Genomic DNA, 14,166 nt, shown 5'->3' on the forward strand with positions numbered 1-14,166 from the left:
AGAACATGTATGGGATCCCACATCAATAAAACAGATAAAAAAAAACAAACTAAAATCTCAGCACTGGCATCTAAAATATGACTTCTAGATGCTGGGCTGTGACTCACCTGACATCACCCAGATACTGTTTGAGAATGAATCATTTAGTAGAAACTTGGATAGGGGCATGTAAGGTAGTGGGCTACATTTAGGCTAAAAGGGATCTTTTCTGTGCAGCCTGCAGGCCATTCACCGCTCTGTGATATAAAAAAAACTAAATCAAAACATTCCCATCATATTTGTGGCTGAAAGGCTCTAAATGTGATTATACTCTACTGGATGCAGACAGGAAACTTTATGGCAATTTATTATAAATCTGTGTAGATAGTATTTACTATGGCATGAAGCATTTCTTGATTGTGTCATATGAGTTTCATACATCTCAGCAAGTGCTTCCCTTGGGTTCAGTGAGTGTGGGAGGGAAAAAAAAAGAAAAAGTTTGTGAAGTGAAAATCTCATATGTTTAATGAGCATGCAAGGGCTGTGGGATTGATGTGACTAGGGAGGGGAAATTTTATGCAACTCGTGACAGACACCACAAGGGGATGAGGTGAGAATGCGGAAAGAGAGGAATGTTGCAAGAAAATAAGGGGACAAGACAGAAGTAAATATACATTCACATTTAGTTTTGACAGGAGATGGAAAGTTCACACTAAACACGGTGAATGAGTAAAAAAAAAAAAAAAAAGCATTAAAGTAGGGAGAATGATAGTTTCAGAGGTTAAAGAGAGTCCCACAGAGTTGAGCTGCATTTAAACAACTCTTCCTCTACCTCAGCAGTGGAGCTGACACTCTGACACTTGGCTGCCTATTGGCATGGTAAATTGAGGGTCCACTGAAGCAGCACTCTGACAGCCAGAGGAGGCCATACTCTGCAAGGGCTGTATATTCTCAGGACGGTATTACAGTACACATCAGAGGAAGGAGAAGGAGAGGAAAAAAAACATGAGAACAGAAGATTGATGTAAAAGTATGAATGCAACAGAAGGAAAGCCGTATGGAGGTAGGAAGATTAAAAAAGTGTGAAATATAGGCGGGAGCTGCAAGAGGAGGAGTATAGAGAAAGGAAAACGCTAAAAGGCTGATAAGAGGGGAGGACAGACGGTAAAATTGATTTCTATTTTTGGAAGAGGTATGTCCAAGGGAGTCTAAAACATGTTCGATTTCAAAGTCACACGCGCACCCTTGGATAGTTTTCAACAGTGCACACATATAAATCTCACATGCAAATCAAAATTGCAATAGATCATGCTAGTAGATTGCAAGTGGCAATGTAATTGCTTTTCCAGTGGTTGAACGTGACTTGTGCTCTTGAGCGTGCAAGATGTCCGCCCTGTTACGGTGTAGATGAAGCCATTAGCCATTCGGTTTAATGGGCAATCTGCACCATAGGCTCCTCTGACCCTCCACACTTTGTAGGAGGCAGACCAAGTTTATTAACAAAGAGTGAAAAGCTCCAAGCTTACCCTATCACACAAGGCCACACTTAATTAGACTGTTTGTTTAGCAGCGTCTAATGGGAAGGATAGCGAACGGGGGGGAAAAGTTGACTGCTCTCCTTGAAAGTGCAAACTGAAAGACATCTGGCCAAGGATGAGTGGAGGAACATAAGGATATTAGTGGAACGTAGCCTGAACGCATCACGTTTTGTGCCATGTCATTTTCTCAGAACAGATGGTAATGATAGGAGCAACAATTGACAGTATTCATAAATGTTAAATTGCTTTGTTCTAATTTCACTACCATAATTATAAGAGCCAATAAAACAAATGCTGTATTAGAAAGGTCAAAACACATCGATTTAATTGATTGTTTGTGCGTGGGATGGAAGGATACGGGAAGAGAAGGAACAAGAGAGCGTGATTGAGTTTAGGTGCATTAAGTCAGTAAGTAACAACAGTGTGATACATGAGGGATACAACCTCTGTATGAAATTATACCTAATTAGTTCAACGCTTCAGAAAAATTACATTTCTCTTTTCATCCATCTCTATACCCTTTCAGCCCCTCTCCCTTGATCCCTCTCCCTGTGCAGAGGGCTAATTAAAGGGAAGAAATTGGATATGGGCCTGTGCGCACTCTAATTCAGAAAGAAGGAGGAGGAAGCGAGCGAGGTGGGGGAGAAGTCGGACCCGGGACAAGGGCATTGGATCAGAACAGTGAAGGCTTGTCATTTCTGGAAATATTATAGGGATGCAAGGTTAGCAATAAGGGCAGATGGGATGAGGCAGTCAAAGTGTGACGCCTCAGAACCTCACACAACATAAAATCCAGCACTCTTCTCCTGCTGCTAATCCACCGCTGATTTATCCTGAGCTGTCCTGTCTTCTTTTACCACTTCATCAATCTGTGAAAAGCCTGTAGGACCTGAGCGTAATGTTTTGCCACTGAATCATCCGCTGTCCGTCCCCGCTCTTCTCACCGGGTCACGGGTCAAAATGGTTGGCGGACTGTCTGAGAGGACCACTTGACATATCCATTAGACCCATAAATCACTGAAAATGTTTTCACCCATCAACACGACTCTCTAATTGATGTTTGAGTTTCAAGGAAATCGATTATTGCATTACTCTTAGAGTGAGTGGCTTTAGCTTGCTTGCATTGAAATTACGTTTTAACCCAGGGTTTCACAACCTCTTTTGAACTACACCCACTAACAGCATCATGAGCCTACTGGCGCTCTCCCTATGCCCAAAATAATTTGGACCCATATGAGGAGGTTGTGGTGGGTTATATAGCTCTGTAGATAAAGCTGTGAGAAAGTGAAAGTGAGCTCCACTCACCTTATCATTGACTACCTGCTGCCCCCCGAAAACAAATTTGCAAGGGGGGATGGGTGATGAGCCAGACGATATGTGCCCCACTCACGGACCTCAATCCAAGAGCGTGGAGAGAGTATGTGTAGAGTGATTTATAATGTTGTGATGTACAACAGTAGTCGCTAACACACCTGAATGCACGTACAACGATGTCACTTGCAACCCCCCCCATGTGCTTGCGCACCCCGGGAGAGTTTGTGCACCCCCCCAGTTGAGTACCACTGTCTTAACCCATAAAGACCCAACATACGCTGTCAACCAAAACCATCTACTAATTTAAAATGTTTAATACCTGTTGATCCATTAATCATATCAATCCATGTAAATAATTGGTGTAAAATACAGTTTGTCATCTTTTCCTGGTCATCAGATATGACCCATTTGGATGTTCAGAGGCTCTGTAGTGAACATGGAAACATTAATTCACCAGGAAAACCCATGGAGTTTGATAAATGACAGTGCATGGAGACACTAGTTTTATGTTGAGTTAATGATATATTTTGCTGAAAAAGTCCCTTTTTTCAGTTTTCTCTGTCTTTATGATAATAATCCCCAACTTTAACCTGAGTTTTTATGAACATCTACATGATCAGTCAATTCAATATAGGAAAATACCAGATTTTTACTGAAAAAAACACAAAATACAATGGATAATATCATAATAATTAGTGATAAATCACTTAAGAAAGGTGAATGCTAGAGAAGCATTCATTTGGGAACTGACACAAAAGAGTGACTTCCTAGTAAAATACTAATTCCTGCTTTTTACCTTGAGGGTCTTATTTGTGCAGTTTTCACCATTCTTCTTATAGGCTAAAAATTTTGCATTAAAAACATAACACTGCTATACACACAGACAACATAATAAATAAAATAATCAGTCCCACTATAAATTCTTAAGAAACCCAATATAGAGAGATCCAAAACAATTTTCAGAATGATCTCCTAGATTATCATATTATACTGCCACCAAGTATTGATGTTTTTTATTAAAACATTTAGGTACTGTATACTGACTCCCCAGCCAGTTTCACTTATGAGAGTCACTAGTTCTTGGGATGATGGCACATTTGCAAATTGCAGTCAGTGTGTGTTTCAAAGAGACACTCTGCTAAGACTTTACGCGCTTCTTTGTACGTTCTTTCATCTCAATTGTCAAAGTCTGTGAAACTGACTCCACAAAGAAGTGAATAAATACATAATTCTAACTTTTTGCCTTTTATTCTTATTCCTCAGCCAGGCAGAGGCACATTTCCATTCAAGTGTAAGGCAAATATTAGCTGAATTTTTTAAGAAAACCGTCAAAAGAAAAGACAAATTTATGTATGTTTTCGTAGGCTAATAATAATGAGCTGGTTCGTCATCATCGTCATCCTTGTTAAAAGTTGCTACCTGAGCTGTTGATTGAGGTGCTGATAGACATGATAGGAATTGGACCAAAACCTGAAACTGGTTGATAGTGTTTGACCCCAGAACTGAACCACTGGTTTGACCAGACTCTTCAAGAGGTTGTCCAACTATTTAACTTGGCATCTGCACATTTGATGCTGTTTCATTATTGTTTTCCATCTAATATGACATCACTTCTTTTCTCTTATATTAATTCAGTGAATGGTGCGCTCTCCCTATTATATCATACAACTGCTGTGTGAAGATACTATCATTATTTTGGGCACCACATTGTTTTGACATCTTATCATGAAAATTTCTGTGATTGCCACCTCTATCCTAGATCACATTTAATCTACCAAATGTGTGCAACTAATATTCTGTTTCCTCATAAACTCATTTCCCCTGGGATTAATAAAGAATTCTGTATATTTTGCCTGCTGTCAAATCTCAGGTTATAACCCTTTGCAAAAATTTTACTGTAGCACTTTGAGAATTCCAGATATATCAGACCACATCTCTTTGTATCTTCTCTCTCCTTTGCCCTCTTTGTCTTTATTCCTCTAGACGTGTCTAAATCCACAGGCTCGGGCCAGGTGCAGCTGCAGATCTGTGGTGGATCAGAGAGTTGATAATGGGTGACTGGAGGGTGTGTGTGCTTATGTGTGATCAAGGGGATTCTCCGTGTATTATAGTGACTGACACACTCCCTGCGGTGAGCAAATACATGATGATGGACAGAGGAAAGGAGGTTAACAGCTTGCATGCTCTCTCACACACACACACACTGATGCATTTGCTGTGTAACCCCACTGTGCCGACGTAACAGAGGGGTTAACAGGCTATTACCATATTACTTTAGTGCAGAGGCCAAAACACATTTGGCTCCAACAACAAATGAACCAAATGGCGAAGTAACACATGCCAGGACAACAACAAAGAGTGTATTTGTCTGTGTTAAGAAAACATCCCGCCTCCCCTATCGTCCCACCCACCGCAGCTTCATCTGCATGTTCACACACACAAATATAAACACACACAGATTGGAAGGGGCATTTGCTTCACAGTTGAATGAGCACCCAACTGAGTGACCTGATCAGAGTAAAGGCTGTTTTTGTGCTCTGGGGGAGTTTGGAAGGGGTTAACCAAAGAACGAAGGGTGACTTTTCAGAGTACAGCTAACCCAGTTTTCTAAAACTACAAAAAAAAAAATCCACTTTATATCCACAGCTTTATGTGTTACTATTGTGTCTTTTGAGGGAAAAAAGTCACAAAATCCCATTAAATCTCCTTTTATTTACAGACACGCAACATATATAACCTTCTCAGTCAGTTGTCCACCATGCAGGCACATGCATGTTGGACAAATCACAAACACCCAGAAAGGCTTTGAGAATGGGACCGATGTCAAAAAAAAAACCTTCCATACCTGCTGGTGAAGTACAGCAATGTGTAAACACAGTTGCAAGGTTTTTACACTGTAGTGACCAGAGAAGGACATCCATAAACTAAAACCATCATAAACCCTAAGCAAGAGGAGAGACCTAGACCAGGGAACTCCTTCTGCTCCTGTTAGATTCTCCTGGACCATTTACAAACCCTTTATATAGACATACTGTGCTGTCTGATACTGCATAAAAACTACTTTCTATATGATTTCATTCTTCTGTTAATATTATTAAGTTCATTTTAACTACTCACACTGTGACAGAACATTCTCTATTGTTATTCTGTTCCTGTAGTTTCTGTTTATACATTTATTTATCATAGAACAGTACTGTCAAACATATGGCAAAAACCAGCCCTCCAAAGGGTTCAATCCAGCCCACAGGATGAATTTACAAAGATTACACAGAAGACATTGACAATCAAGTTGTACTGATTATAAAGTTAAATTCTATATTTTTCAGTTCCTGTTACTAAATGTTTCATACCTTTGTGGATCCTCAACGACATCAAAGTTTTAATGTACATGTGTAAATGATAAGCTGAAGCATAATATTGTGAAAATTGCACTTATTTTTCATTGGCTGTATGTGGATGCTGATGCTATTCACATTTTTTGTTTAACCCATAAAGACCCAATCAGCCACTGGTGACCAAAATCATCTATTGATCTAAAATGTTTAAAAACTTCTGAACCACTAATCCTATAAATACATGTAAATAACTGGTGGAAAATGCAGTTTGTCATCTTTTCACAGTCATCACATTGGACCCATTTGGATGATCAGAGGCTCCATAGTGAAAGTGGAAACACTATCATCTTCTGCAACATTGATTCACCAGTAAAACCCATGGAGTTGGATCAATGACAGTGGATGGAGACACTTATTTTTACATTCAGTTCCTGATATATATGTTGAAAAAGTCACTTTTTCTTCAGTTTTCACTGTTTTTGATATAATAACTTTCAACTTTAATCTGACCTTTTATGAACATCTACAAGATCAGTGAATTAAATATAGGAAAACACATGATTTTCACTGAAAAAACACAACATACAGAGGATAATATTATAATAAATGGTGATAAATAACTTAAGAAAGGTGAAATCTAGAAAAACGTTTATTTGAGAACTGATACAAAAGTACAACTGGGTCTTTATGGGTTAAGAATAGTTGGTAAATGTAAACATTTTCATACAATAATTTGCCTTTTTTTTGTACTAAAATTTTGAGTTGTCATTATTCATAAGTTATTATACTATTATTTTACTGGTTTGGCCCGCTTGAGGTCAAATTGGACAGTAATTGGCCCCTGAACTAAAATGAGTTTGACCCCTGCCGTAGAATATATTTAACTGTATGTACATTTGCTCTATGTCACACTTGCTTTGTCAATGTAAAACAAATGTTCCCTATGTCAATAAAACCATACTGAATTGAACTGAACTGAATCCCCCCCCCCATACACACACACACACACACACACACCAGAGAGCTGTCTGTCCACATGCTCATACATAGACGTTAACTTAGATACATGTTGTCTGGACTTTGATCCAGCCGTACACTTCTCTCTGAATGGGGCCGATAGATCAATGATGAGCGTGTATTTCTTTGAGTTTGTGTCTACATGCTATATGTTCAGCAGTTTATGGATGGATGGAGGCCATCTTTGCACCACCCTGCATGCTGTGCTTGGCCAGGCCTGCCACTTAGAGCGGAAACACATACACAAAAACATAGACTTAGTTGCCCCCACGCCTATTTCCGATGTGAATAGGGGATGAACCATGCTGCTCTCTCTCTCTCTCTCTTCCTCCTCTGAATGAAAATCCCTGCTCCTAGATGATGTGCTCTGGACAATGCAGTCACCCAGTAGCACCATTTGTGCGGCTGCTTATCTCTCTTACAACAATAAAGCCAGATGTCCTGGGTGATTAAAGCAAACATTTGATGAATTTTATCCAGTATGAATAGCCAAACACGGAGGGAACATAATTATATAGCATGAATTACTGTGCAGCAGGCAGCAAGGAGGAAAATGTAATTCTCTGAGCAATTTACATGAAGATGAGACAAAGACCACTACTATTCCATTTTAAATGCAAGTCATCATTTGTAATTGAGAGTGTCACGGGCCTGTAGGTGACAGCCCACCAAACAATGCAGCTGCAACTTTCGAATGAATAGAAATCAATGGGAACATGACCGATCATTTGAGCTATTATGTACTGTACATACCTCTCCAAAACAGTTACAGTTAACAAATTGGGGTCTATGGACTCTTGGGGCTGGGTCGGGAGGTCAGTCGCTGTACACTGCATAATGTGGAAAAGTAATCACTGACTGATGGGATATAAGCTCATTCATTTTCTTACTAAGAGTTGCACAAAAATCGTAAAATTGATTTTATGTCTCTGTGCTAAATATAAAACTATAGCTATGAGCTTTTAGCTTAACTAAGTATTTATAGTTTGGAAAACTCTATGGCAGCTTATAGTGGCGAAAGAATCAATACATATGTTATTTTATTTATTTTATGGGCTCAAAATCTGAAAAATATCTTGGTGTGGATTTATCTGGGCTTATTGGACTATTTTTTTGAAACAGTAACTTCCAGGGGATTGAAAATATCCCACAAACCACTTTGCATTTCTGGATTCAGTTTAAATAATTTAGATTAACACAAGCTATCTTAGCAAGGGATCTGCCAAAAAATAACGTACATATAGTCATGCAAGGGTATCAGGATACCAGCATCATCATTTATGTGTTCACTATTTGTCTCTTTGAACAGAACTTCAGCCTTTTGGGTTCAACACTGATTAAAGTTTAAGTGGCAGAGCACGCTGTCAGTGTAGCATCAATGCCCAGGGCACTGAGTAAATTAATGATGCTTAAGTAAACTATGGATTAATTATAGATATCCCAATGTGTTACTAGGCATATATGCATATCTGACGGAGTGTCCTACCTGCGGTTATGCTAATGAGGAACTAACCTGCTTCGGCAGACAGAGGACAGATGGAAAACACACTTGGCACTAGATGCTCTCACACACATTATTGCCCTTGAGCAGAGACAAGCCCTGATTAGGCTTCACTTAAGATAGTTACCCTGGGGCTAACACTACCCAGCCAAGTACAGGGAAGAGAAAAGGGCAGAACATCAACAATAACAGACTTCACTCAATCTGAAAATCTGGGAGAGCTTTTTATGTGCACTATATTAATGGCTAATCGAGTTTGTCTCCTATAGCTATTGAAGCAGTAGAGGCATTTCAGAGGCCCAAGAGCAGAAATGTTTTAAGCTGATGCTGCTTTAATGGATGACGAAAGATATATCTAAGATTCTGCTTAAGAAATGTTTGGGTTTTTTTGTAATGCAAGAGATCATTCATTCATTCATTCATCTTTTGAACCTGCTTTATCCTCACTATAGGGTCGCGGGGGTGGGGGGCTGGAGCCTATCCCAGCTACTTATGGGTGAAGGCGGGGTACACCCTGGATGAGTCGCCAGTTCATCATAGGGGTGAGTAATCAGATATGGGAAAAACACAGTGAATTTTGTGTTTGAACCTGTCATATCATAGCTAGTGTATGAGGTTTTTATCATTGTTTCATATCACAAAAGCCGATAATAAAAAAGCACTCTCTGATCTAGTGCCAAGGTTAGGCTATTTGATTCCATACACAGAAGATGGAAGCATATTTGCACTAGTGCTCATGCTATGTACACAATACCCTCTCTAGTATCAATGAGAAACAAAGAGCACTGTCTCCTTGCATGGTCTGTCGCTGCATACTGGTAGTAATTTATCCAGGTGAGGCAGGTGGTGATGAGGCCCTATAAATATAGACCAGTGAGTATAAATAGACCATGGGCACACTGAACTTCCAATGAATGTAGGTCTCCTCTCAGGTACATAAAACAAATATTCTATAAGCTACTTAAAATTAATGAGAATTAAAATATTCCAAAGCATTGCATAAAGAAATGCTTAGAACCGCAAAAGCCTTTGAGCCACATCGTGATCAACAGTGGCTCATTTACTGGATAGTGTCAGGCAGATTTTTCCAATTTTTGAGTCAACCTGACACTTAGGAAGAGAGTCACATTTTTTCACCAGTCAGCAACAACTTTATGGCTTTATATATAAAGAGAAATAAAAAAACAGTGGGTATGAGGCAATCCCTTTGTTATTTTCTTAAAAATAGCTGAAAATAAGAAATAAAGTGTGTTTACTATATCCTCCTGACACCCAGGAAAGTAAAAGTTTTTGCTTCTTTTTTTTTTTTTTTTTTTTTTTTTACATGAATTAACCCTTTCATGCATGGTGGTCACTACAGTGAACAGCTATTCTACAGCTGTTCTCTTATATATTCATGGGTTTTGTTGTTTTAGTTCCACATCTACCAACACAGTGGATGCTTGTGCATCATCCCATACACTGCAATTCATATCATTCCTGTAACTTTGCTGTTCTCGATTAACCTGATCTGCAGTAACATGTTGCATGAGTGTAAATCAATTGCTAATTGTTATTAGACTGTAATTTACAGTCTTTTTTTAACTTTTTTTTTCTTTTTGCATATTATCTCCATGAAGTGAGTAATAACTAGTATTAGAGTATGTTAAAATGTGACAAAACATCAGATTAGCAGCATTAAAAACATTTTTATTTCCTAGTTTTCACACTTTATATCAGTAAATACATGTTTCTTTGCTTCAAAAATTAAACACATGGTGTCCAGCTGAGTGGACATTTTTGCAACTGTGAAAAATAGGTTCATAAAAAAATGTCAATCACTGTTTTTTTTATTTGTTTGTTTGTTTTTCCATGCCTAAAGAGGAATAAAAATATTGATTAAGGTTCTCATAATGCATGCATGAAAGGGTTAATTGTCTTGATTGGAAACAGCACATTCAAAACTAGAGGTACCAGCTTGTACTTAAAAGGGTACAAATGCTTGTCGCTGGGGGTGTACTTTTTTGAGAGACATTTCTGTACCCTTTCGAAATGGTTCATTTTTGTACGTTAAGTACTTTATATAGAGAGAAAACTCTCATATAGTTGATAATGCCATGATGTTTAAAGTTTAAACTTATTGAGAAAGAAAGAAAAAAAAAAAGCATAGGCAAGCTATGACATCAAGACATGGAGGTGTGAATGAAAACTTGATAAAACAGAGATTATGGCAATAATCAGAGGTTCTAATAAGGTAAATAAATTATTAGGCTATTATCACTGAGCTAATTGGGCTATTAAATTAAAAGACAAATTATTATTAAATATAATATAGAGTAATTACAGTATGATATATAATAAATAATGTGCTAAGCCTAATGTTTAACTATAATTAGGCCTACTGTTAAGTTCTCCTAGCCTATAGCCTATTCTCACGGTCTACACACATTTTTTAATGCTGCAGGGTACCTTATAGTACAAATTTGTACTTTACATAACTATGGACCTTTTTTCATAGTCTAAAGATGCAATTCTGGCCTCCTAAAGACCAATATTGTACTTTTGAAAGAACATTCTTAAAAAATGTACTTATAGGTACATAAATGTTCTGATCTCATACCTCTATTTTTGAGAGTGCATGATGAAACAGTTTTTTAAAATGGGCTGTCATTTGCTGTAGTTTTTGGAGTAAAGATGTGGAACTTGTCCCTTAGAGAGGATTAAAATGAATAAATCAAATCATAAAAACCCATCCTTGTAATGTTTATGGCAAAAAATACAATAAAATAAAATAAATAAAAATATGAGGCTTTAGGGATGTTAGGATGTTACAGTATGTATGTGATGCTCAATGGAATGTCAAAGTAGGTTAGTGTGAACTCCTTTAGTGCCAGTGTCCCTGTATGAAAACTACTAGGTTTCTAAGGATGCTGTAAGGCTCTTACCGTCCACAGCCATAGTCGGTCTCAGCGTGTATCTCTCCGTGGTGTCAACAGGACTCTCCCATCCTTTAGCCAGACGGATAAAACGGACTCAGTGTGAGGATAAAGAGCGCTCCTTTTCCCCTCCTCTGCTCCCCTACGTGAACATACAGGCGGCTCACACTCCGGTCGTTGTCGAGAAAGAAAAAGAAAAAAGAAAAAAAAAACAACAACAAACAAACAAACAAATAAACAATCACCGGATCACACTCTCTGCCTTTCTCCGTTCACGGCCATTTGTAACCCCGCACGCCGGGACCAGTCCGATATGAAGCGGCTCCCTCCCTCTGAGGCTCCGCCCCCTTCTCCGTACCTGACCGCGCGGAGACAAAAGGTCATTACGCCTCGACACCAGCTGTTACCGGATGAAATACCCGCCTCTGTCTCTGCCTCTCTCTCTCTCTTCCTCTCTCGCTTTCTCTCCCACAAACACGCCCTATTTTATTATAACGCACGGGCTACCTGTGGGAACAGCAAACAACAAAAATATTCAAAAGGAACAAAAAGAAAATACATAGGAATCTATTCAGGACCAAACTTATTCTTTCATTTATTAACCCTTTCATTGCATGAATTATAAGAACCTTAATCAATTTCTTTTTCCTGAGTGTTTTTATTCCTCTTTCGACATGAAAAACATCAGTGCGATTTAACATTTTCTTATGACCCTATTTTTCACGGAGTTGCAAAAATGTCCGCTCAACTGGACTCAAAGAAACATGTACTTACTGACATACTGTGTGAAAACTATCTCATTAAAACATTTGAAATGGTGCTAATCTCATGTTTTCTCACATTTTAACACACTCTAATACCAGTCATTACTCACTTGATGGAGATGATATGCAAAAAATAAATCAATAAATTAGGGCTCGGCAAGTTAACGCGTTAATACTGCGTTTACTCATTCATTAAATAACGCCGACAATTTTTAAAATCTCCCGTTAATGTAGTTCTGCCTTTCAAGCAAGCCTTAGTTCATTTATACATACGGACTCTTATTTTGAAACTCACACTTTTATTTTGACTTTCCACACGCTGGTGCTCTGTGTGAACTGTGCATGAGCTGAGAGGAGAAAGCGAACTTTTCGAGTAATGCTAAATCGAACTTTGTGTAACTTGTGCAGAAGCAACGCCTGTATGTATCAATCATTCTGTTGTTTGCTAAATAATTTCACATGCAAACGTACCGTTAGAAACATGTTTATGACGTTATTTTGGATGTGTTTATTGCAATGTGCTATTAACATGTTTAAGCTAATTCGTTTATGCTAGCAGTCGGAGATGGGTTGCTAATTCTTTATGCAGGCTCATTTATGTAAATTCATTGGTTGTGTTTAGGTATAATATGCCAGCCAATATATGTATTATGCTATTCATTCTTACAACAACTGAACATAAAATACTCACAGGCAAACGTTTTTGAGGCCATATAAACACAGTGAAAGAAACATGTCTAGTAGTTCCTTCTTATGTCTGAACTGACTACGGTAGCACTGAAAGGACAAAACATACGTTAGTGCAACTTATTCCGACCACTAGAGGGCCCCCTTTGCTTACTTTTAACAACTGAACATCACAATATTATTGGTCTTATTAGTATTAGTACTTACTAGTGGGCTTAAGACTCCTGTCAATCACTCACAAGCCGAAATAAACTGGTGGGGACATAAACATGTGTAAAAGTAGCAGTCTTTTACATGGACATTTTCATTTTAAATGTTTTCAGATGGTGGGGTTGAGAAGGACACAGTTGTTTGTAAGCACTACAGTGTGGAATTATTTTTTATCACTGGAGTACTTCAAGTCTGAAATATCACTTAAAGGCAAAACACGCTGTTGATGTCGGCAACCCCCCCCTTCCCCCCAACTATGCAATTAATTGCGATTAATCGCAGAAATCCATGCGATTAATTGCGATTAAAAATTTTAATCACTGCCCAGCACTAAAATAAATAAATAAATAAAAATTCTTGTTAAAAAAACTGTTAATTCCAGTCTAATAACAATAACATGCAACTGATTTATACTCAAACATGTCACTGCAGATCAGGCTGATCTAGAAGAGTAAAGTTACTGTAATGGTCTGAATGTCATTGTATGGGATGATCCATTGTGTTGACTGATATGGAACTAAAACAGTAAAATCCATGAATATACCAGAGAACAGCTGTAGAATAACTGTCCACTGTAGTGACCACTATGCTTGAAAGGGTTAATTTATCTTCTGGTTTCAGAACACTATACTAGATATAGCAGCATAAGCAGTGTATAGGAATTTGCAAAGGGAAAGATGAAACTGTATTTCTGTCAAGGAATATTACACTGGTCTCCATTTTTAAATTTATTTTATGTTATAAATTATCCACCTCAGAGATTAAATATGCTAAATCTCACATCTTTAACCCTTAAAAACCCAGTGCTACCTTGGTGGCCATTCCAAAATATGTTTTTCTCGATATTTAACTTTTCTTAAGTGATTTATCGCCATTTATTATGGCATTATCCTCTGTATTTTGCAT

At 38.1% G+C, this 14,166-nt stretch overlaps 1 protein-coding gene across 1 annotated transcript in view; it reads right to left on the reverse strand.

The window, feature by feature from the left end:
* Window positions 1–11,943, reverse strand: part of samd10b (sterile alpha motif domain containing 10b) — a 73,554-nt gene extending 61,611 nt beyond the window's left edge. The window contains exon 1 of the mRNA XM_030139498.1: window positions 11,609–11,943. Within this exon, the coding sequence (XP_029995358.1) occupies window positions 11,609–11,621 (13 nt within the window). The 5' untranslated portion in view covers window positions 11,622–11,943. The remainder of the gene's footprint in view (window positions 1–11,608) is intronic.
* Between the last annotated feature and the right edge of the window lie 2,223 nt (window positions 11,944–14,166).

This window comes from Sphaeramia orbicularis, chromosome 7 (genome assembly GCF_902148855.1).
Source record: "Sphaeramia orbicularis chromosome 7, fSphaOr1.1, whole genome shotgun sequence".
Lineage (NCBI taxonomy): Eukaryota > Metazoa > Chordata > Actinopteri > Kurtiformes > Apogonidae > Sphaeramia > Sphaeramia orbicularis.